Raw genomic sequence first — 25,114 nt, 5'->3', positions numbered from 1 at the left:
ATTTCTGTGTGAACGTTAAGCTTTCATTTCTCTTGGGTATATACCGAGGAGGGGAACTGCTGGGTCAAATGGTAACCCTCTGGCTTTTGGAGGAGCTGCCAGACTGATTTCCACGGTGGATGCACCGCTCACCTCCCTGCACGGAGGGCCGCCCCTCTATTCCAGCCGTCCCGTGGGTGTGCAGCGGGACCTCGCTCTGGTCTGACCTACATCCTCCTGATGACTCGTGGTGCTGAGTGTCTTTTCTTTCCTTCTTTCTCTCTCTCTCTCCCTTTCTTTCTTTCTTTTGCCATGCGACACGGCTTGCGGGATCTTAGTTCCCCAACCAGGGATCGAACCCGTGCCCCCTGCAGTGGAAGTGCAGAGTCCTAACCACTGGACCGCCAGGGAAGTCCCCTGAGTGTCTTTTCATGTGCGTACTGGCCACTTGTGTGTCTTCTTGTGAGAAATGTCTATTCAGATCCTTTGCCTGTTTTCTCGCTGGTTTGTTGGACTTTCTGTTGTTCGGTTGTAAAGAGTTATTTATGTATTCTGGATAAGCAGACCCTTACCAGATACATTATTTCCAAATATTTCCTCCCATCATATGGGTTGTCTCTTCACTTTCTCGAGTGTGCCGTTCGAGGCACAGAAGTTTTTAGGTTTAATGCACGATTTCTCTGTTCTTTACTTAGTTGGCTGTGTGGGGACGTCTTTTACGTCTAAGTCTCTGCTGAGCTTCGAGGACACTGACATCAGTCCCGTGAGTCCTTGTTACGACCCTTCCAGCCACTCAGGCCGGAAGTCCCGTCACCCCCGTCATTCCTGCGGTCTCTGGCCTTGTTGTATCTGCGTCGAAGAGTGTACCTTTCACACAGTGCTCATCCCACCAGCACGTCCAAGGCCCTCGATGGCCTCCTGGTCGCCAGTCCCTGGTTCTGGGCCACACGCTCCACAGTCCACCTCAACCCAGCACCACGAGACAAGCCCTCCGCCCACAGCAGCCGCCACGATTCCCGGTTTCTCCCTTTGGGATTTTGTTTAACTATATCTCAGTACCTTCCTCTCCTACCATCCCCAAACGCCTCCGAGGCCCTCCATGGAGCCTTCCTGGCCCCTCTCCTCGTGCCCTGCCCCCAGAAGTGGGGAGCACCCACTGCACCCCTCCTGGGATACGCCCCCCACTTCCCGCTGAGAGGCCACACGCACCGCCTCGGCCATGTGCCCCGGACCACGGCCGCTCCCCGCTGCACCCAGAGCTAAGGGGGTGGAGGGCGACATGGCCAGGGCCTTCTGGAAAAAAAGCATCTCCTTTTTCTCTGCAGGAAATAGTGAGGGAAGACACTACCTGATTCCAGAAAGGCTCAGTGGGGAGGGGGCACGACCTGAAACACCCAGAGCACCCACAACTTCAAGGGGAGAGCCTGGGGAGACCAGGCGAGGGAGCAGGGCCTCCTCGGTGGAGTAGCTGAGAGCGTCTGACGGCCAGCTCCTCCAGAACTGAATGCAGGGAACTGACAGAGTTACTTCCTTTATTCACTTAGGCTGCTGTTATTGGAAATATAAAAATTCCTGATACAAAACCCATCTCAAGGAAAAACCTATAAATGAGCCTTTAAACCCACAAAACAGAAATATTAATTATTTGTACTAGAATAATATTCTTTGCTTTATAATAGCAATCAATATAGGGTCATTAAAACAGCAAGCTCCCCTAGTATATCCAAATATGATTTAATTACATGAAAAATATAATTTAATACAGTTGAAATGCCTATATGCGACTTTTAAGCAAACTGCACTTCTATCAAGAAAGGATCTTATTATCAAATGATAGATTTCCACAAACTAAACCTAAATATAATTTGTAACTACCTGGCAAGTATTCATTTTGTTAAACAAGAGAAAATCTGTATTAGATTTATTTTCTTTATAAGTAAAGCAGAAAATAATCATTTTGAAGTGATTAACAAGTGTATAATAAACTTTAGAGGCTTTCTGGAAAAGTTTAAGTATTTCTTCAAGTGTACTTCCTTATAGAGAGAAAAAAAAAAAAATACTAACTCCTCAATTATCCCTAAGCTTCAGATTTTAAAGAAAAGCTAAGTTTAAAGAACGCCAGTTCCGGAGCGTCTGTGGCCCGGGCGCGCCCACCTGCTTCCGCGCACTCTCCACCATCCGCAGCCTCATGGAGAACCTGCAGCTCGCGATCAGAGACCGAGCGTCTTCCTCCACGGCCTCCACGCCCACCCCGTCCGCATCCTCACTCACACCACCGTCGTCCGGAAGGAGAGGGAGCTTCTCCTCTATTTTGCTGAGAAAGAAACATCTACATGAAACAAAGAAAAATAAGAATTAATGCCGGACTCATAAAAGAAATCTCTGACATTCAGGAAGCTGCTGGATAGCATTCAGGCAGAAATGCTACAGTTGTTAAAATTTTGCTCATTTTTTAGACTATACATGTACACTCTCAGAACTGGACTTAACCCCCATTTTAATTAACCAGCTCTTGGAAGATCACTGAGGATATTTCAACACAATTTTCCAGACAGCATCTACTGCTTCCGCCTCCACAAAGTAAAGTATTAATACTCACAACCTGCTCTCTTAACAAATGGACAGCACACCCTGTGTTGAGTCAAAACCATTTTTCTCCTTTTATCTCCAAATCTAAGGTCTTCATCACATAGCAGCAGACAGGCTATAACCACTGAGAACAGTGGCTGTATCACGTGTACGGTCAGAAGGTTATTCTTATTTGTATCGTAAGTTTACATATTTGACTTGGTTCCCATGATTTTACTTTCATTATTTTCATTGTCAGTAACACGGACAAAGGACCTGAACATACAAAATTCACCCCAGTTAATAATCAACTAACTTTCTGTGCATCTGCGGACTAATTTCAATTTTCTTAGAAACACTGTGGCCAGATAAACTAGCAAGTCTCACATCTCTCTTGCTTATTTTTTTCAGTTTTTCCCAACATGCAGCCTCCCCAGCCACGGCTCTGCTCCTGTGCTCCTGACCCCATGACCACCACACAAGTGCCCCCTTCCCAAGAGCTAAACAAGCAAAGGTGGTGGACCCTGGGTGCTGGGTAAAACCTGGAGAAGCAACGCGTGAACAGGAATGTCACCCTGCAGTGTGAACGAGGGCCTGGGCTCCCAGAAAGGGGGGCAGCAGGTGAGGAGGACACGCCATCACCACCGAGAAGAGTGCATTCCACTCCACGCGGCAGAGTAGCCAGGAAGTCCCAGAGGGAGGGCACAGGTGAAACAAAGGTGGTACCCGGCATGCTCTTGTGTCAGCCCTCGGAGGAAGGAGCCCGGAAAGAGCCATCTTGGTAAAAGTGACAGAGCCCTGGCTCTGGAGAGGCCGCAGGAGGCGCCGCAGCCGCCCTTCTGCTGGTGACGGCTAGAAACGGGGTAGCATGCAATCACAACCACCCAGGGGTCTGAGGGTAAGTAAAAGACGGCCGCCTTCAAGGACGCGGAAACCAGGAGAAGGTTCTGCCACTGTGGTGAGTGCCCTGCTTTTCTCTGTCTTCTCCCAGTTCTGCCACAAGGACAACCACGACGTGGAGTGTGGCAGCCTAAGTACGAAGACTCTGAAAGAAGCAAGCCCTGTTGTACTGTGCCTGGAGGAACCAAAGGCTGCAGAGGGCACCCTGCAGGGGACAGAGCAGAGAAGGGAGCCTCTAGCTCTGCACAGGAAGTAGCGTGGGCCACGGCCACCCCGCGACGGGCGCGTGTGCACGACTGACTTGAGAGCTGAACTGAGACCTGAGCCTGCAGAAAGCGAGAGCCCAGGTGCAAGTCTAAGGGGCCGGCTGCTGCAGGGGCAGAACAGCCCACGTCCCCTGGGAGCTGTAAAGGAGCTCTGTCTGCACACTTTCTAGGACACAAGCCAAAATTCACTGAAATCCAAAGAACCAAGAAAATGTGCCTGTTTTCAGTGAAAAGGACAGTAAGCAGATGTCGACTCTGAGACGACCAATAGGTTGCAAAGGTCATACAAGGACCTTTAAACAGCTATTTTAACTACCTCTAAGAGGTCAAGAAAAATACACATGGAATAAATGAAAAAGTAGGTATCTCAGCAGAGAGGGAGTGTAGAAAGAGCCAAATAGAAATTTTACTGAAAAGTACCCGAAATAAAACATTCACTAGACAGGCTTAAAAGAGGAGACAACAGTGAGTTTGAAGACAGATCAATAGAAATGATCTAATCTGAAGAATAAAGAGAAAAAAGATTGAATAAAAGTGAACCTGTGGGACAATGTCAGAAGGTCTAATACATGTGTAATTGGCATCCCACAAACAGAGAAAAATTGGGGCAAAAAAAATACTTGAAAAAACAGTAACAGAAAATTTCCCGAATTTGGTGACATATATGTACAGATTCAAGAAGCTTGGTGAAGCTCAAACTGGATAAATTCAAAGAAAACCATACATAGACACATCATAATTAAACTGCTGATAACCAATAAAAAAAAAAAAAAAAACAATCTTGACACCAGCCCCCAAATATGACACATTACATATTGGGGAACAACCATATGAACAAGCATGACTTTCCCTTCGGAAACATAGAGGACAAATGATCCCCCAGTATTCTATACCCCGAGAAAATATTCTTCAGGCATGAAGTGAAATAAAGACACCTCAGACAAAGGAAAAGCAAGAGAATTCATCACAGGCAGACCTGAATTCCAAGAACTGCGGAAGGAAAATCTTCAGCTGAAGGGAAATATTAGAGGAAAACTTGGATCTTTAGGAACAAATGATGAGCATCAAAACTGGTGAGTGCAGGGACGTCCCTGGGGGTCCAGGGGTTAAGACTCCACCTTCCACTGCAAGGGGCGCGGGTTCCATCCTGGTCGGGGAACTGAGATCCCACAGGCCATGCAGCGTGCCCCCCCCCCCGAAATAAAAAAGGAAAGGAAAGGAAAAAAGAAAGAGAGAGAGAGAGAGAAGGAAAGAAAGAAAAGAAATGGTGAGTATATAAGACTGTTCCTTGTAAGTTCTGAATCATGTTAGACTATTTAAAGTAAAAATATATTATCTGTTAATATTTTCACTGTTGCTTCATATATATATATACATATATGAAGTACACACGTGTCAATATGTCTTTACTGCAACATAAGCTAAAATGCACATTTCATCAGGAAGACACAGCAATTATCAACACGTATGTGCCTAATAACTCAGTTCAAAATACAATGAGTAAAAACAGAATTAAAAGGCAAAACAGACAATTCCACAATCACAGTAGGAGGTTTTGAAATCCCAATCTCAGCAGCAGATAGAACTAAACAAAAAAATCACTAAAGACATGGAAGATCTGAAAAACACAATTGACCACCTCAATCTAAATGAAAATTATAAACATTATGTCCAAGAACTGCAGAATATACAGGATTTTCAAGTGCACATGGTATATTTACTAAAGTAGACCATACGCTTGGTCATAAAAAAAGTCTCAATAAATTTAAAAAGGCTGAAACCATACAGTGTGTGTTTATAACCACAAGGAGTTAATTCAGAAATCAATAAATAAGAGACACAGAAAACTCACTTCTAACTATTTCATGGATCAAAAACCGTGCGCCACAATTACTGAGCCTGCGCTCTAGAGCCCGCGAGCCACAACTACTGAGCCCACGAGCCACAACTACTGAAGCCTGCGCGCCTAGAGCCCGTGCTCTGCAACAAGAGAAGCCACCACAATGAGAAGCCCGTGCACCGCGACAAAGAGTAGCCCCCGCTCGCCGCAACTAGAGAAAGCCTGCGCGCAGCAACAAAGACCCAACACAGCCAAAAATAAATTTGTTTTAAAAAGCAACATATTACATCATGAACACAGCAAAGACAAGTGATGTCACCACACCACAAACAGCAAAGATGAGTGACATCATCCAGATCGTGACACAGGTCGTTCTCGACCTCGGTCCCCCTCACAGGAAAACCAACCAACAACATTCAAGGACGAGACAGCACTGGGAAAACCCCACAACACGGGGATGAGGCGTAAACAGTCCCACACCCCGGGGACTGCGAGGGACTCCACTTGAAGGGTGCGAGAAGCAGCCGCACTGGGACCGCAACCGGGGCCCCCGAGCCTACAGTTTCTCCAGAGGGAAGACAAAAGCCCAGGGCTGTGGGTCTCACCTCCCAGGCTCCCATCGCGGGGCTCAGGGTATGACAGAAGACGGGGTGGGGCTTACAGCTACCAGGGCTGGGATCCTGCCAGGCAGTCCCAGCAGAGCCCGAGCAGAAATCCTAACCAGTGGCTTCGCGTGCCTGAGCCGACACGGCGGCCCAGTCTGACCAGGGAGCTGGGCAGGGCGTGCGTCTGCCCGATTCAGGACCCAAACAACGAGCCTTGCTGGCCTGGAGCGTGTTCTGCCCTCTGCCTGGGCAGGGAGCTAATTCACAGCCCCACCCACCTGACTGGGAAACCCTGCTCCCAGCAGCACGTGGTCAGAGCGCCTGCCGGTGGACAGAGCCGGGACACTGGCCCAGCAGGCCAGGGAGCTTGGCTCACGGTTCTGTTCCATTTGGTTCCCACACAAGAGTCTGGCCAGCCGGGGGCCTGCATGATGGCCCCTCGCGCACGGGCAGGGAAACCAACTTGCCGAAGAGCCTTCAGCTCGCCTAGCCGGGGAAGCTCACCAGAGCACGTGGGAAATCCCACAGCCCAGGGACAGTGGTGCTGGAGCCCCTCCCTTCCCGTCTGCAGAGTCCAGCCAGGGAATTCGCTGTGTGGTCTCGACTGATCTGGGTCCCCAGGCGATGAGTTACGCTGGCCCTGGGCCAGCCTGGCTGCCTCCCCCCGACCCCCCGGGGCGGTGCCCCACCTACTGCTGAGCGTGGCACCCAGCCCACCACCTAGGAAGCCTGACCGGAGAAGGCAGGCGACACAGGGCCACCCTACAGCTGCGCTGCGGCAGGACCCCAGTCCTGCCCAGCTGTCCTGGGCCAGCGGCACCCCGACCCCCAAGCTCAGCGCTCAGGCAGCAGCCGCACCCCACATGCACAACAGCAGGCCCCACCTGCCCAAGGAAGCTACCAGCTGACACGTCCAGGGCCCCAGGCTGAGCTGACTGGAGAAAGGCTATCTCTGCAAAGTCTGAACAAGACCATTTACTCAGATGCGTAGATACCAACATCATGAACCAAGGATCACGAAAAATCAGCTAACCATGATGCCACCAAAGGAAACTAATAAAGCTCCATACCGGACCCTAAAGAAATGGAGATCTATGAACTGTCGGGCAAGAATTCAGAATAATCCACTCAAAGAAGTTAGTGAACTACAAGAAAGCACAGACAACTAAGTGAAATTAGGAAAACAATGCATGAACAAAATGAGAAGTTTAACAGAAAGACAAAAACCATCAAAAAAAACAAAAACAGAAATCCTGGAACTGAAGAATTCAGCAGAGAGCAGCTTCAAAAGCAGATTCGACCATGCGGCAGATTCAATGAAATTATCCAGTCAAGGGAGCAAAAGAAAACAGAATGAAAAAGAGTGTAGCAGAGCATAAGAGAAACAACACACCCATTATAAAAATCCCAGAAGGAGAAGAGATAAAGAAAAAGACAAAGTGCATTTAAAGCAATAATGGTTGAAAACTTCCCTAACCTGAAGAGAGAAATGGACACCCAGATCCTTGACTCCCAAAAGACCCCAACAATGCAGGGGGCCGGGGTTCGATCCCTGGTCAGGGAACTAGGTCCCACATGCATGCAGCAATTAAGAGTTCGCGTGCCACAACTAAGGAGCCCGCGAGCCACAACTAAGGAGCCCTCGAGCTGCAACTAAGAAGCCTGCCTGCCGTAACTAAGGAGCCCACCTGCTGCAACTAAGACCCGGTGCAACCAAATAAATAAATAAATATTTGGAGGGGAAAAAAAAAAGAGCCCAAGTAGGCTGAATCCAAATAGGGGTACACCGAGACACGTTACAACTGAAGTGTCCAAAGTCCAAGACAAAGACTTTTGGAAGCAGCAAGAGAAAGGCGACACGTCACACAAGGGAACCCTCCCACCCTCCACCCCCCACCCAGTAAGACTATAGGCAAAATCCTCAAAAGAAACATTTCAGTACAGGAGAGAATGGGGTGATACATTCAAAATATTGAAAGAAAAAAAGAACTGTCAACCAAGAATACTGTATCTGGCAAAGCTCTCCTTCAGAAATGAAGAAGAGAGAAACAAAAGCTGAGGGAGTCCATTACTAGACCTGCCTGCCTTACAAGAAAGCTAAAGGGAGTTCTTCAAGCAGAACTGTGATGCTAATTAACATCCCAGAAACATGCAAAGTTAGCATATAACTCATTGGTAATGGTAAATATAAAACCAAAGTCAAATTCTCTAACATGGCAGTGGTGGTATGTAATTCACTGACAACTCTAGTTTAAAACTTAAAAAACAAATGTATTAAATATAACCATAACTTCAATAATCTGGTATTGGATGCATGATATAAAAATATGTAAACTGTAACATCAATAACCTAAAATGTAAGAGGGATGAGGACACAAAAGCATAAAGTTTAAGAATGTTATCACAGTTAAGTTGTTATCAGCTTAAAATCAGGTGTTACAAGATAGTTTATGTAAGTCTTGTGGTAAACACAAAGGAAAAAACTGTAGTAGTTACACAAAAGATCACGATAAAGAAGTCAAAGCACACCAAACAAGAAGTCATCCATCACATCACACAAAAAGAGAACAGGATAAGCAACAAGGGGTAATGAACCCACAAAACTGTCAGAGAACAATTAACAAAATGGCAACAGTAAGCCTTACCTACTGATAATTACTTCAAATGTAAATGGTTTAGATTCTCTAAGCGATTAAAAAAAACAAGATCCAGGGAGTTACCTCGTGGTCCAGTGGTTAGGACCCCCGGCACTTTCACTGCGGTAGCCCAGATTCAATCCCTGGTCAGGGAACAAAGATCCCACAAGCCAGGAGGCACCGCCAGAAAAAAAAAAAAAAGATCTCCAACGATATGCTGCCTACAATACACTCACTTTCGCTCTGAAGACACACTGACAAGAGTCAAGGGTGGGAGAGATATTTCAAGCAAATGGTAACCTAAAAAAGCAGGGGTAGCTATACTATACCAGACAAAATAGATTTTAAGCTAACAATGGTAAAAAGATACAAGGAAGGTCATTACATGATGATAAAGGGGCCAATTGCCAATCTGTCAAGAAAATACAACGATTGTAAATATTTATGCACCCAACAATGAAGCACCTAAGTATATAAAGCAAATACTAATAGAACTAAAAGGAGAAATAAACAGCAATACAATAATAGTTGGGGGTTTTAATACCACTGTCAACAATGGACAGATCATCCAGACAGAAAATCAATAAGGAAATAGCAGATTTGAACAATACTATAGACAAAATGGACCTAATAGACACACACACAATAAAGCAGAAAAACAACATGACCAATTAAATAGATGCAGAAAAAGCATTTGACAAAATTCAACACCATTCATGATAAAACAAAACTTTCAGAAAATCAGTATATGAACAGCAAATAACCAGAAAATACAATGAAAAAAAAACCCTCCATTTACAACAGTGCTGAAAAAAACCATACATATTTAGGAGCAAATCTAACAAAAGACAGCTAAGCTCTCCAGATGGAAAAAATACAGATCTTTGAAATTAAAGAGGACCTAAATAAACAGAGAGGCATACCACATTCATGAATTGGAGAACTCTACACTGTTAAGACAGCAATTCCCAAAGTTGATCTAGAGTCAACAAAATCCCAACCTCTGTTTTTCTTTTTTTCTTTTTTCTCTGGTAGAAATTGATAAGCAGATACTAAAATGTATATATAAATGTAAGCAACATAAAATAAACAAGGCAGTCTTCATAAAACGAAGTTGGAGAACTCACCCTATCTGACTTAAGACTTACTATAAAGCATCAGTAATGAAGACAGTTTGATATCGTGAAAAGATATGCATATAAATCAAGGAACAGAACAGAGCATTCAAAAACAGACCCACAGACATAACCGTCACTGATTTTCAGAAAAGGTGCCGAGGCAATTCAGTGATACAAAGTAAGACTTCTGAACAAATGGGACTAGACAACTAGATATCCATATGGAAAAAGTGAACATGTATCCCTACCTCATACCATCTACAAGAATTATCTTCCACTGGATCATAGACCTAAATGTAAGAACTAAAACTACAACATTTCTAGAAGGAAACATAGGAGGATAATTTTGCAAGATGAGCCTGGAGGGACTTCCCTGGTGGCACAGTGGTTAAGACCCCGTGCTCCCAATGCAGGGGGCTCAGGTGTGATCCCTGGTCAGGGAACTAGATCCCACACGCATGCTGCAACTAAGGAGCCGGTGAGCCACAACTAAGGAGCCCACCTGCCGCAAGTAAGACCCGGCACAAGGCTGGTCTGGGCTAAAGTCATCCACAGACACAGAACACGGAGGAGTAGGTCTCATCAGAAGCAGGATACAGGCGTGTCTCAAAGCATCTCCCACATTGCTTGTTAGTTGCAGAGGAAAAAACAGGCCTTGTATACCAGAAAAGACCAGACACAGTATTAACCAGGCAATCAACACTGCTACCACCAGTAAAAGGCAGGTGCTTCCAGATGTGATACCACAGGACGAATACTCCACTTGAGTGGTATTCTGGCTATGGCTATTTCACCTGAAGATAATCATGAGGCTACACAGCCAAACCCAAACAGAAGAAAATTCCTCAGAAGTGTCAGTGTCATGAAAGATGGCTGAGGAACTGTTCCAGATTAGGGGAGACCAAAAAGATACATGAACTAAATGTGTACATGACTCTGCACTGGATCCTGTCTTAAAAGACAAATTGCCTTAAAGGACGTTAATGGGACAACGGACAAAACTGAAATTGAGGCTGTAGATTAAACAGAGAAGTTACTACTGTACTGTGGTTCTAAGAATATACTCTTTTTCTTAGGAAAGGTACACCGATACAAACAGAGGTAAAGAAATAGACGTATGCAACTTACCCTCAAATGGTTCCGAAAATAAATATATGTATGTGGAGAGAAAGAAAAAAATGCTAACGCGGCAACATGTTAAAAAATGTTAAAAAAAAAAAAAAAAGTGTATCTGGGTAAAAGGTACACAGGAGAGTTCTACCTTTCTTGTAACCTTTCTTATAAGTAAGAACTTGTCTCAAAATAAAAAGTAAAAAAAGTTTGAAAAATAAAAGGTATAAAAAGTACAATTTTAAAAAGCTGTAGTATCAGAGGAAACAGGGTCCAACAGCAAGAACACCAAACGTGGGGTCACAGTCCTTCAGTCCTACTGACTGTGTGTTTTTGAATAAAATAACTCACAACTGCTCTGGCTCTATTACCTCTTCTCCGACACATATGGTTAGTACCTGCCTAGGATTACCCAGGGCCGTTACAGGTGAGGAGAAGAATCTCAGACCCGGCGAAGTGATGAATACAGCGCGTAACAGAGCCGGGAGGTAGGAGGTGGGAGTGTCGAAAGTCCAGGTTATAATAACAGAATAAGGAGGAGTCGTTAAGCAGTGTCTTCTCTGCTGCCACGTCACTCGCCCACATTCAGCCCTGAGACGGGAGCAGAGGGGACGCCCCTGCCTTCTCTCACCGCCCAGCACGGAAGGGACCAGGGGACAAAGACGCACGGAGAGTACTGTCAGAACAACCTCAGTGGAAATTGGCCCACGAGGCTCAGACCCCACATTTGTCTAAACCACAGTTTGGGAGAAAAGCTATTCTGGCAAGTTCAAAAAAGAATCGACATTCAACTCAGAAGGCTCAACATCTCACCGATTCGTGATGACGTCATCCCAGACGTTCATGGGGTCCATTTTAGCATCCGGATATCTACTTGTCCAGGTTTTTAGAAGCCTCTTAAGGGGAAGGTGAGATGACATATTGCCTAAAAATAATATCAGAGTGTGACTATGTCCACGGCTCAGTGACCAGACCACCTTACAAAGTGCAGCTGTCAAATTTCTTGTCCAAATTTAAATGTTTTGTCTTATCTTTCACAACAGGAGCAAAAGCTACCATATTTTAAATATTCTGGCATTAAAACTCAATTTCTTCGGGCCATAGAGGGAAGATGAGGAAATAAACATACACAATTTTTACATTTAGCACAGGTCCACAATCCTCCATCCACGATTCCAAAATCTAAAAAGCACTGAAAACTGACATGTTTTTCACAGAGTTGCAGCCAACTTTCCTGTTTGCAAAATCTGATCTGAATCATCACAGGGCAACTTACAGTCTGTTTACACCACTCGTGGGGACACCCACCCGGGCGGTGGACAGCCATCAGTCGTGGGCTGACGGGCCACTGCACACAAGGCCCAACCCAGTATGCACACAAGGTTGCCGGTGATAACCCCCAAACGACCTGGCCTCGAGGGCTTCGGAAAAGGGATTCATGATAATCCTCAGGAAATTTAAATTTCACACTGCTAATGTTTAAAGCGTTGGTTTTCTTTCAGCTTAAACCCCAGCCCTGAGCTCAAAATCTGGATCCTTCATGTATTAGCTTAGGCAAGTTATTTAATCTCTGATGCCCTATAAAACGGGGAGAAAGGATCTACATCTCATAAGGCTGTTATAAAAACCAGGTAATATAGAGAAAAGAGATCAACATAGCTCCTGGGATAATACATCATTAATAATATGTACTTGAAACATCATTCTCCAAATTTAAAACAGAGAACAGCTAGGTAGATAGTTCTGAATACCAATTCTTATTAGTACTCCGAAAAGCCTACAAAACTGAAATTCAGATTTCCAGTCAAGACGTTACCTCTGACTCTGCGTGGCCTCCCATCAGCACCAAGATAAAACCTCCTCGTCGGCGGCAGAAAGGCCTTCCAGCTCCGGGCATTGCCGCCCTCGGCCGCACCGTACCAGCTGGCACCCAGGACAGAAGCTCTGGCACCTCAGGGTCAGGCCTGCCTTCTGCGAGCCCCTCTCTTCCGACCACGCCCAACTCGGGGCCCTGCCGGCCAGGTGCTGTCCGCCCAGTTTCTCATGGGGCCCTGGACCTGCCTCTGCCTCTGCGGGTGCCGTGTGTCAGACCACGACTCCTTGGAAGCTTCTCCAGTGCCCAGAATCGCGCTTGACCACGTTCAACACTTACTTCAACAATCCCAAATATATACATTTGTAGAATAAACTCAAGGCAGTTTCTAGCCCATACAGTAGGAAACATGTACTATCGCTAGGCAAAAAGATCAGAAGCCAAAACTCTTCCGCAATTATAAAAGAAAAAAAAGGTAGGTATAAATTGAACATTACCTTGTTTGCTAATAAAGCTGATGAACTCCTGAATTTCTATGAAAGTCTGCACAGACTGCAATTTGGTGAGTCTACTTCTGTGTAAAAGGACATCAATACTAGAATAATTCTGGAAAGAAGTCAGTTAGCACTGGTTACAAGTCAATTCACTGCATTAGTTTTTAACACCGTTCTCAACATGAAACAGCAGCTACCCTATAGACACATCAGTTACACATGACGTCTCAGAGTGGTTAACAATTAGGTCAGAGGAGCAATTAACAAATGGTCTAATTTTCTTTTTTAATTTAGGTTTTCAATTGCATTTCAGTTCAACAAAATCAATAAAAGCAATACAAGTGGGTACCGTTGCCTCTATTTGCCACCGATTCTTAAAAATCGCAACATCCTATAATGTAAAACCGCCAATTACAGAAGCCAATTTTTCTTCTTCGATAAACTTCAGGTGTACTACTCAACCTCAAACACATGTGAAAAGTAGAATAAAGACAGTGACGTCCATATACGGCAACGACAAATGTTTACAGACTCCACACAAGACACGGCTGTAACAACAGAACGAGCCGACACCAAAGGAAGAACACAGAGCCGGGGCTGGCGGGGCCTGCTCTCAGGTGCTCGTCCACAGTGAGAGAAAGAAAACCCCAAGGGGACACAAAACGTGGAACTTTCTAAAACAGAGAAAGGGACTAAAAGGCCCCAGGACCAAGGCCGGTGTGCACAGGCCTCAGGGGAACCAGGACGCGAGGAGGGTGGGCCCGTCACGCGGTCGGCCGGGGGAACCTGCTGCTGTGATTCTCACCCGGGAGTTTACCGACGTCAGAAAAGGTCACAGAGGTGGCACATTCCCGGCTGCGATGTCACATTACCTGCAAAAACATCTGAATGCAGTTTCTGATGTAATACTCGGCCCTGTCGACGTCATCTTGCAGGAGGTAGAGGAGACTCAGCTCCTGGCTGTAGCGGAGCTCGAGCAGGGCCCTCCGCAGCTCCGAGGTCACCGCCTCGTCCACGAAGGTCAGCAGGGCCTGGTCGCCCTCCCCACGGAGCAGGGACTTGAGCCTGCTGCGGATCATGTGTGGCAGGCAGGTCTCCTGAGGAGCGAGAATCTCATCACCACGGCATCTCTGGTGTCATCTTATAGGTCCAGGTGCCAAAGTGATGGTGCTTAATGCTTCAAATTTTAAAGCACCTAAGGCTACAAATTTTAAAACAAGTTCATCTAAAATGGCTCATTTTATAACCACAAAATACATAAGAACACGGTCTATAGAAAATGGGAACTACTTGTAGCTGAAAGACAACTGGACGTCTGGTACAAAGTGAGGGGCCTCCAGGCACGGCCGAGGACAGCAGTGCGGACGGGCCAGGCGGGCCCAGTGAGACTGCAGCGCTGCGCAGACACGACAGGAAGCGCTCTCCCGGCGGCCACACCGCGGATGCTGACGCGCGTTTTCAGAGGCACCCGCTTCTTCTGCAAGGCTGAGCTAAGAGCGGTGAGCGGTTTAACAGTGCCATGCAGCCTGGGGGGTGTCAGGCCGTATAAACACCCTAATGCTGCACAACCACTGCCCTGGTTTTGGACACTTCTAAACAACTTGCCTAATGAGAGCACACCTGACCATCTAAAACACTTACTTCCGTGACCTCAGAAATGACTCCACACACCTGATAGAAGGGTTCACTCCACATCTTGCTGAGATCTGGGGCACCCTCGCCGTCAGCGCTGGCCGTGGAGCAGTACGCCAGCGACTTCCATTCGGCAAGCTGGTTGTAACACTCGAGGGATGCAAGTTCCCAAAAGTCCTTCTCGTCTTCCGTGGGCTCACCGTCTGCCCACTCTTGTTTATTGAGGGCCTGGTAAGATGATTTTACAAAGTTGGGAACAGTACAGATGAAAACATTTGCACTGTAGGTTGTGTAACATTTGTACTAAGAACAACCATTTTCAGATTTATGACAAGGGGAGAAAAAAGGGAAAACAGAGTAACTTGAGTGGAATCGAACAGTCAAATGAGTATTAAAAACCCCAGCCAAGAGGGAACCACTTCTCTGGGAAACTTAACAATGAAGCCAGTGAATAAGCTGAAGACTTTAAATGACCCATAATTTGATGTAAATACTGTAGGTTATTTACTACTTACAGAGTTCTGAGAATGAAAATTAGAAAATAAGACATTTACAGAAAATTGCAGAAGATTCCACCACCTGGATCTCTCGCACAGGCCACAGACCTGAACTCCAGGCATGTACCTGCTACACACCCATGCTCGGCCACTGGAAGCTCAAACACAAACCTGGACTTCAGTCATCTTCCCAAAACCAACTCTTACCTACCTCTTTATAAATTTTTTACTTACTGAATGAAAACAATCTACTCAAATAGAAATTACATAATAATACCAGATACTGAAGTAACATCTTACAATTTTATCGTACTTGGTAAAAAATGTTTTCTTTTATTCAGTGATGTTTTCTTAAAAAGAGTAAGAGATAACAACAATACTTAGCTCACATTCGGTTATTATGAAACCATTTTCTGATACTACTTTGTGTAAATTCTAAGGAATAAAGCTGAAATATTTGAAGCTCTAAATTCTAAAGCTAACTATTTTTCCATTCAGAGAACAAAAGTGTTTAAGCAACTAACATACTTGCTAGAGATCAACTTTACCTCGTTATACAGCCGTGCAGCTTCAGAATAATCACTTCTCGCTTCTGCTAATAACGCGTCCTGTGTGACCTGCTTTGTTCCTATCTCACTGCTGAAAATACCACGGAGGGTGTCATACTCTCCAATCGACCTGTACAGCCTATAAAACAAACCAAAAAAAAAAAAGTCCAAATCAATGAATGCCCCAGTATTTTTAAAGTCTTTACTCTAATGAAATATTAAATCAAGATGTCATACGTTATAATTAACCAAAAAAGATACGTTATTCTTGTTTGGTAAAAATATTAAAAATTTTGAAGTTACCATTAAGTTTTACTACTTTAGCCGTACAAAAGGCAGAAGTTATTCTACAGCGCATTTAAAGTAAAATCTGAAAATTATAGGTTTACAATGCGTAAGCTGACTCATTAAATGAGGCTGTTCTGTGTTAATTCATCGCTGAGACACTGCTCTTATCTGTGGTAACCTATTTGGAATCCTTGTCTAGCCCTAAAACTTGGAATGTAGTCAAGAACCCCAAAGCAGGTAAATTAGTTCTGGTCCTAGAGATGCCACGTTTTACTCCACGTTCTACTCCACGTTCTATGGCCTTCTCGATTCTACTGACAGCCTGAACATGGGCTAGAGCATTCATCTCTGACGTCAACACAAACCCGCTGGTCTGTCAGCCAAGCTCCCCCTGTAAGGTAGTCTCAAGTGTTCAGTAAGTTTGTTCCCTTCTTCCTAGAGACTTTTTCCCACCTTTTGAGTCTCCACACAAATCAAATGTCCTCTCTTCCTAACCCTGCAGTCGCCTGACCACCAAGCTGAGGACCACTTCCCTCCTGGTCTTCCTGAATTTGGTGCTTCCCTGGGTATGAAATTTCATGTGTTTATTACATCAAAAAAGCCCCACAGGTTCTCTTTCAGAGCCCACTGACTCCAAATTTAGACCAAAAAAATCTAATAGCTATAGCTCTCTTACTGCCCTGCTCATGGGGAGTTAAAGGTAACAAATCAGAGGCAGAGGTAGGGAGGTGGGAAAATAGCCCACAGCCCAGGAGTCCAAGAGGAGACGAAGCTACAAGCATTTTCCAGGAATTCAGAAAACACACCAGCCTCAGGTCCACCCTACACTGGCCCCCGGTCCCTGGACCACATACGCTGTACCGTGGTCAAAACAATGACGTGGGACTTCCCTGGTGGTCCAGTGGCAAAGACCCCGCACTCCCAACGCACGGGGCCCGGATTCGATCCCTGGTCCGGGAACTAGATCCCACATGCATGCCGCAACTAAGAGTTTGCATGCCACAACTAAAGATCCCGCACACCACAACGAAGACCCGGCACAGCCAAATGAACAATTAAAAATAAATAAATATTTTAAAAAATTCTTGGCCTTCCCTGATGGCGCAGTGGTTGAGAATCTGCCTGCCAATGCAGGGGACACGGGTTCGAGTCCTGGTCTGGGAGGATCCCACATGCCGCGGAGCAACTGGGCCCGTGAGCCACAATTACTGAGCCTGCGCGTCTGGAGCCTGTGCTCCGCAAGAAGAGAGGCTGCGATAGTGAGAGGCCCGCGCACCGCGATGAACAGTGGCCCCCACTTGCCGCAACTGGAGAAAGCCCTCGCACAGAAACGAAGACCCAACACAGCCAAAAATAAATAAATAAATAAATAAACAAATAAATAAATAAATAAAAACTGTGATCCCTTGTACCGAATGAATTCTCAATCTACCTACCCTCCTTTATTTAAAAAAAAAAAAAAAAAATTCTGTTTGAAAGGAATGCACAAACATAATATAAAAAGTGTGAGGAGGGCTTCCCTGGTGGCGCAGTGGTTGAAAATCTGCCTGCCAATGCAGGAGACACGGGTTCGAGCCCTGGTCTGGGAAGATCCCACATGCCACGGAGCAACTAGGCCCGTGAGCCACAATTACTGAGCCTGCGCGCCTGGAGCCTGTGCTCCGCAACAAGAGAGGCCGCGATAGTGAGAGGCCCGCGCACCGCGATGAAGAGTGGCCCCCACTTGCCGCAACTGGAGAAAGCCCTCGCACAGAAACGAAGACCCAACACAGCCATAAATAAATAGATAAATAAATAAATTTAAAAAAAAAAAAGTGTGAGGAAGCATTAATAAAGCTAGAAAAAAAAATGTTTAAAAGTTTAGGCCCTTAAAAGCTGTGTGCTTTATTTATCCAGACAACACCCAAGACCCGAGACTCTGCCCCCTGAAACTCCCAAGCGCACAAGGCGTCACTACTGCCCATGGCCACGCCAGACACAAGAGGGTAAGGCCGCCCGCAGGCAGAAGCAGCCCCCGCAGAGGCCCTTCCTCCCGCCCAGGGTGCCGCCCGCGCCGCTGGCGGGGTCTAACCCGCGCTGTGCCGCTCTCGGCACCCGATGCAGCGCCTCGCTACCCACCACGGCGCTCAGTTCAGAGAGACAGGAGCGACCACACAACAGCGGCAAGGCAAGAACCCCCCCTCTCACTTCCACTCTTACGCCCAGAACCCGAAGATCTAAAAACCAGTGTTACAGAAAAGAAGCGCAAGTCAAATTTCACCCGAATCCAGCATCCTCAGAATTAGGCACTGGCTTTCTTATGATAAAGCCTCACGTGACCGAAACAGAATTTGTAAATTCTGTACCAGTAACTGTACCAGATGTATCGGCCTCGGCCTCGGCCCCAGCGGGGTCGGGGCCCGGGCTTACCTGGCGAGCTCCATCCATCTGCCGCCGCCGGCGGGGAGGCCGGGCCTGCCCCGGGCGCGCTTGGCGGGCGGCTCCTGGGGCAGCAGGTGCAGCAGCGCTTCCTCCAGCAGGTGGATGGCCCCCGGCTGCTGCAGGCCCGCCAGGCCGGCGCCGCTGACCACGGCCGGGTCCAGGCTCAGCAGGTCGGCGTGTCGGCAGCTGACCTCCTGCGAAGACAGACACGGCGGCCCGCTAGCCCACGGCTCCCCAGACACCTCTGCCAGCGAGCACCCCGCTCTGCTGAGCACAAAGGTGTGACGTTCGCGGTCGTGAAACCACAAGCTCCTCTGTGTGGTTCTGTTAAGCTTCCCCCCACTTGCTCAGAGGAGGAAATGATCTCTTCTTACTGTACAGTTCCAATCCAGGATTAATTTAAAGCAACAAAACCACTAGTGGACAGTGAGGGTTTTACACACTTGCTCTATGTCCAGACCACAACCGCAGTTTCCCAGAACGTATACCGAGGAGACGAGGAGAGCATCTGAGACACAAAGATCTCACAGCCAGTCACCGCAGAGTAGGTGCGCTCGCCCCTCCTACCCGGCAGCCTCCCCACGTCTCCCCACCCGGGGGCTCACGTGCTCAGCAACACGGAATGGAGGGCTTCGGGAATTATCGTGTTGACCTTTACTTTGTAACTCTCAGCTTGAGAGTTCTGTATACGCAAAAATAACGAAAAATGAGCCCCAAACCAACATAGAGAACAGTATGATGAGTAGGACAGCATCTCATGACAAGAGAAGACCCGCGCCTGCACGGACATCCGGAAGGGCACCCCCACCCCCCGCCCCGCCAAGCTGCTGGGCCCGGAACCCTCACTGAGACTGACCAGCTACCACCGAGCCAACTTGCACTCAACGCCAGGGGTCTTGGAAGAACACAGATTCTCCAAAGCAAGCAAACAAACACAAATGCTTGTGAATCTTAGCAGGAACTAGTGGTACAGGAAAGAAAATCCAAATAAAATTCTATTTCCATTCACAACATAGCAGGACTTCCCTGGTGGCGCAGTGGTTAAAAATCCGCCTGCCAATGCAGGGGACACGGGTTCGAGCCCTGGTCCGAGAAGATCCCACATGCCGCGGAGCAACTAAGCCCATGTGCCACAACTACTGAGCCTGTGCTCTAGAACCTGTGAGCCGCAACTACTGAAGCCTGTGTGCTCTAGGGCCTGCGTGCTGCAACTACTGAAGCCTGCAAGCCTACAGCCTATGCTCTGCAACAAGAGAAGTCACTGCAATGAGAAGCCTGCACGCCACAACTACTGAGCCCACGCGCCACAACTACTGAAGCCCGCGCACCTAGAGCCCGTGCTCCGCAACAAGAGAAGCCACCGCAATGAGAAGCCCGCGCACCTCAACCAAGAGTAGCTCCCCACTCGCCGCAACTAGAGAAAGCCCGCGCGCAGCAACGAAGACCCAACGCAGCCAAAAATAAATAAAATTAAATCTTTAAAAAAAAAATCACTTTGGGATACAATGTAAAGAGAAACTTATTTTGAAATACTGGCTGATTCAATATGATTTCTCAAGCCTTGTCTTTGGCATCACCAGGAGAAAACCAATGGAGGAATTCTACTTGTAAATTATGAACCAATAAAAATAGAGTATATAAAAAGAAACTGTATTAACAGCTTCACGCTACATCAAAAAAGTACAAAGTAAGAATACTAAGTACTTCACCTCCAGGAATTATTACCCAATCAGTGTGCAAACCAAAGCTACTGATAAACAACACTAAAGAATGTAATTTTTAAATTACTTCAGGGAGGAAACTAGTTACAAAAATACTGAGATGAATCCAAAGGATTTTCTATTAGGGACTTTTGTAACGATCCGTGGTTTGAATGGCAAAGAAAACATTTCTTACACGAAAGAGTAATCTTCCAGTAAGTGTGTTCAGTGCTTACAAAAGCACGTCTACACTAGTTCTCTGCTCGAAGAGCACAGCCTTGGAAGCCTTCTCTGAGGGCGGCCTCGCAGTGCCCGTGATGGCGCACAGCCCGCCCCGGCCGAGAGGCGGCCTGCCGACCTGCCTCTCCTCCGCCTGCACCGCCCCAGGCTTCTGCATCCCTCGGCCCTCGTGCCCTTCCGCCTCTGCCTGTTTACCGCCTGACCCGAGCCCGCCTCTGCCTCCGTCCCCTGCCCACAGCCAGGCACGGGTTGCATCCACGTCCCGAGAGGCCGGCAGGAGGGCTGGGTGCCGCTCGACGCGCAGCTGTAGGCAGAGCACCGAGGGGACTGGCGGGGTCAAGACCTGAACAATTTTACATCCAGTTTGATTTCATCATCCCGTCATATGTAAGGTTTTTTTTTAATACAAATAAACTGCGTCTAACCGTCTGGGAAGCAGCGGCCCCAACACAGGACATCTGCTCTGTTAGAACCCTCGTTTCAACTGAGAAGCCAACGGAGTCGCTAGGTTTCGCCGGCGTGAAGGGCGGGAGACGGTGCGCGTGCGGCCTCACCTGGATGCAGGACACGAACGGCGGGAAGAAGAGGACGGTGGTGCTGAGCAAGTGAGTGAAGTCCTGCAGCAGCTTCTGGGTGGCACCACGCCTCTCAGACGCGGTACTGTGCTTGTCCAGCTCCTTGAGGATCCCGGAGCACAGGCTGCTGAAGAGCTGCTTCGCGATGAGCGGATCCCTCTGTAGGACATTCCGGAGGAGGACAGCCCGGGTGACGCACCCACAGCACCGGAGCCGAGCCCGAACACACAAACCGCTGCCCACGCGGCCACCGCACGTCCCAGCTCCACGCCGACAGCCGCAGCCGTCAACGGGGAGGACTCGGAACTTAACCCAACGCGTCTGTTTGACACACGTCTTATAAGAGGCACGATGGCACGGATGCCGGACCCAGAGGTACAGACTCAGAAGCTGGCTCAAGTCCTGCGTGAGTCTGGGCCTGCGGGTCCCTGCCCCGGGCCAGGGGGACACAGGGCCGTCCCTGGGGACTGACAGCAGCCTGGAGACATTGGAAAATGGCCCTGAGCTTAGACGACAGGCCAGAGCCCCGTCACCGTGGCCATTTAATCCCTTGGCGCCAGCAGGAGCCGCCTCCGTCCCGCATGGTGAGTGGCCAGGCTGACGGACACAGCCCGTCCCTCCCGCTGTCCCCGGGCACAGACCCCAGTGCTGAGAACGGCTCCCGGCAGGCAGCGTCTACATTTTTAAAATGAAGGCACAAAAGCAAGAATAAATAAAATTTTTAAATTATTTTGTTTGATAAAAGCTGTGTCTGAATAAAAAGTATAATTTGATTTTTCTTTATGTTGTTCATTACTTTATTTTAGGTAATGTATTTGTCTTATAAAAAGTAATAATGGTTCTTATATAAAATTTTAGAAAATACGCATCAGGAAACAAGAAGAAAATAAATATCGCCCGTCGTTACACTCCACGGAGACGGTTACTGCCAGGTGGGCCTCTCACTCTGCTACGTGGGGTCCACTTAGTCTGTCGGGGGCTTCCACGTCTACACCCACTGACTCTTGTGTACAAATTCCTTCCTCTACATGTGAATCTGCAGGTGGGACAAGCGGCCCAGAATCTCACACACACACACACGAGTGCCGCAGGGGAAGTGGTGGGACCCGCGCGTCTGCGACCTGGTCAGCACACTGGGGGCTCACTCAGGTGCTCCGGTGACGTGAGCCGTCCCCACGGAGGGAAGCTGGGGGAGGGGACACGGGACTTGGGCTATTTTTGCAAATTCCTGTCACTCTATAATTATTTACATTAAATAAAAATCTTACCAAGCAGTAATGGGCTACACAGACAGAATCTATTACTATAATCAACATTAGTACTGCCACTTAAGTCCAGTAAAATATAAGGCATCATGTTTCAGTACCTAGCATAATCATATATTACACGATATATATGATACCCTTCGATTTTAAACATTACTTCAATTAATATCAAAGAAACCTTAATCAGACTTTCAAGGGATAAATATCCTGTTTTGGTCAGAGAATTCAGCGAGAAAACTTCATTCACTCCCAATACACTTATCCCCTAATGACTGAGAAAAATATTCCCAGTCCTCGGCTAGTAAGAGAATTACCAGAGAAGGATACTGGTCCCACTGACGCTCTCTTGATCCTCCCCCAAAAGAGGATTTTGTATAATCGATGATTTAAGTGACTTAGCAACTTATACACTGTTTCATTCCCCCTGACATTACTGGTGAGAAAAACAGACTCAGCGTGTGCCTGGCACACAGAGACACTGGGCCCAGAGCCAAGTGTCTCGACGGGACCCTGTGTCAGGGTCTCCCAGAGCCAGGCAGCGGCAGAGCCACGACTCGGGACAAGGCCCTTCACTGAGCCCACCGCGTGGGGCAAGTCAGCACCTCTGCCCCGCACAGAGGCAGCCCTGCGGGCACGAGGCGGGTGCCAGCACCGACCTGGGCCACAGCCTGCAAGGGGGCGACCAGGCTGCTGTGCGGGATCTGGACGTCGGGGAGGTCTCCGCGACGGTAACTTCTGTACAGGACGACGTGGGCCTCGCGCTTCATTTTTAGCTCACTCTTCATCTCCTAGGGTCGTTAGCAACGGAGGAGGATTAGAATTCTCAGTTAAGAGTACCAGTAGCGTGTGAGCTATGAAACTGTCAGCGCCCACCGCTAACAGGAAAGTGAATCAGGGACTTCCCTGGCGGTCCAGCGGTTAAGACTTTGCCTTCCAATGCAGGGGGTGCAGGTTCGATCCCTGGTCCCACATGCCTCGTGGCCAAAAAACCAAAACATAAAACAGAAGCAATACTGTAACGAATTCAATAGAGACTTTAAAAATGGTCCTCATCAGAAAACTCTTTCCAAAAAAAAGTGAATCGATGACAATTTCTAACCAAGACGGTTTAGTCACTACGCTTTACCAGTCTGGCAAATGAAAAATCCGCAACAAAAACCACTGTCAGATGAGCAGCGAAGATTATTTAAATATTTATTACAGAGAAATCTGAGTTTCTCTGAAATCAGAGAACTTGATTTAAAACTTTTTAAAGCCATAAACGAGAGGCTGCGTTTCCGTTTTGTTGCTCTTAGGACAAACCTCGCAATGAGCCCCCCCCCCCCGCCGGCCCTGCTCTCCCCACGCGGGGCCCGTGCGACGCTGCCGGGAATGCACCCCTGCAGCCGCTCCCTCCGCAGGGACCGCCTCCGCGGCGCCCCCACCCCGGCCTCTTTAACAGGCTCCCCAGCATGCTCACCTCCCTGGTTAGTTTCCGGCACTGCCCCTGCCTTCTGTCTGCTGTACGCACCGGACCACAGCTCTGCCAGCAAGCACTCAGGTGACACGCCCCCAGCGCCCCCAGCTGGCAAGCGTGCCCAACACCGAGCACGGGCCATCCCCGCCCTCTCCCTGAGACCCTCGGGGATCAGCCCGGTGCCTCTGCCCCCAAGCCCGCTCCTGGCTCCCCAGGAAGCCCAGGCAGGATTCAGGATGAACTCAGGGCTCGCAGCTCAAACGCCTCCCGTGGAATGGGGCTGGCGAGAGGCCTGAAGTGTTGCATTAGTTGTACTGGTTGTCATAGTTACAGGGACGAGAGGGAGACAAAAAGCACGTTTTCTTTCCACAGGAGATCCAGGGGAACCATTCGACCACCTCACGCTCAAATTTGGAAGTTAAGAGGTTGAGGGTTTAAGCTGAGTTAGAACAAGACAGGGTTTTCACTCACAATCTGGCCCTGTAACAGCTGGTCATCCTCACTGATCTGTATCTCACACCGGAGCCAGGGCTACACACACTCTCCCGTCACGTCCACATTTTGAGGAACGTCCAGCCGCCGGTTCGGGCCACACGTGCGGCTGCAGCAGGCAGCTCAGCGCCGGCCGTCCTCCTCGCCCACCCCCGTGGCACCGCCAGCAGTGCACCCCCTGCTCCCAGCAGCTTGCTGGTCCCGAGCTGGGTCAGGGCTCCGGCCTCGGCGTCCAGAGAGGCTGAAGCCGGGAGGCGGGACCCCAGGGGGACGGGCGGTCCCATCTCCACCACGTGGAGAAAGCTCGTCTGTCCAGAGAGAGCAGCCCCCGAGGGGAGGGCGGACCGGAGCAGCTCAGGGGACCCCCAGCGGGCTGCCGCCACAATCGGGCTCTAGACCTCTAGACCGACAGGAAGCCTGTGTCCTGGGCCCACGTCCTCTGACAGAAAACAGCTACTTCTGATCAAATGCTAGAAACAGATACAAACCTTCTCTCGCTTTTGCTCAGCAACACCTTTCCTGGCATAAATCAAACTCAGTTTTTCTCGGTCCTTTAGAAACCGTCTGCGTAATCGCAGTATTTCTGCCCGACTGTCTGGACCTGAAGAACAGAAAACAGGCTGGTTATTCGTGGCCGACTTTGTCCTCCTCCCCAGAATCCCTGACACAAA

The 25,114-nt window shown here is 48.1% G+C and overlaps 1 protein-coding gene across 8 annotated transcripts in view; it reads right to left on the bottom strand.

Annotated features, from left to right (window-relative positions):
* Positions 1 to 25,114, bottom strand: part of PRKDC (protein kinase, DNA-activated, catalytic subunit) — a 153,037-nt gene that overhangs the window by 19,927 nt on the left and 107,996 nt on the right. For all 8 annotated transcript variants that reach the window (XM_057532490.1, XM_057532495.1, XM_057532492.1 and 5 more), the window contains exons 60-69: positions 24,932 to 25,044; positions 23,152 to 23,283; positions 21,210 to 21,389; positions 18,704 to 18,909; positions 16,007 to 16,145; positions 15,001 to 15,189; positions 14,202 to 14,426; positions 13,333 to 13,441; positions 11,836 to 11,947; positions 2,134 to 2,308 (exon numbers count right to left, since the gene is read on the bottom strand). In XM_057532490.1, coding sequence (XP_057388473.1) covers positions 2,134 to 2,308; positions 11,836 to 11,947; positions 13,333 to 13,441; positions 14,202 to 14,426; positions 15,001 to 15,189; positions 16,007 to 16,145; positions 18,704 to 18,909; positions 21,210 to 21,389; positions 23,152 to 23,283; positions 24,932 to 25,044 — 1,580 coding nt within the window. The remainder of the gene's footprint in view (positions 1 to 2,133; positions 2,309 to 11,835; positions 11,948 to 13,332; positions 13,442 to 14,201; positions 14,427 to 15,000; positions 15,190 to 16,006; positions 16,146 to 18,703; positions 18,910 to 21,209; positions 21,390 to 23,151; positions 23,284 to 24,931; positions 25,045 to 25,114) is intronic.

The sequence above is a fragment of the Balaenoptera acutorostrata genome, chromosome 17 (assembly GCF_949987535.1).
Source record: "Balaenoptera acutorostrata chromosome 17, mBalAcu1.1, whole genome shotgun sequence".
Lineage (NCBI taxonomy): Eukaryota > Metazoa > Chordata > Mammalia > Artiodactyla > Balaenopteridae > Balaenoptera > Balaenoptera acutorostrata.
This window is presented reverse-complemented; position numbering and strand designations above follow the sequence as displayed.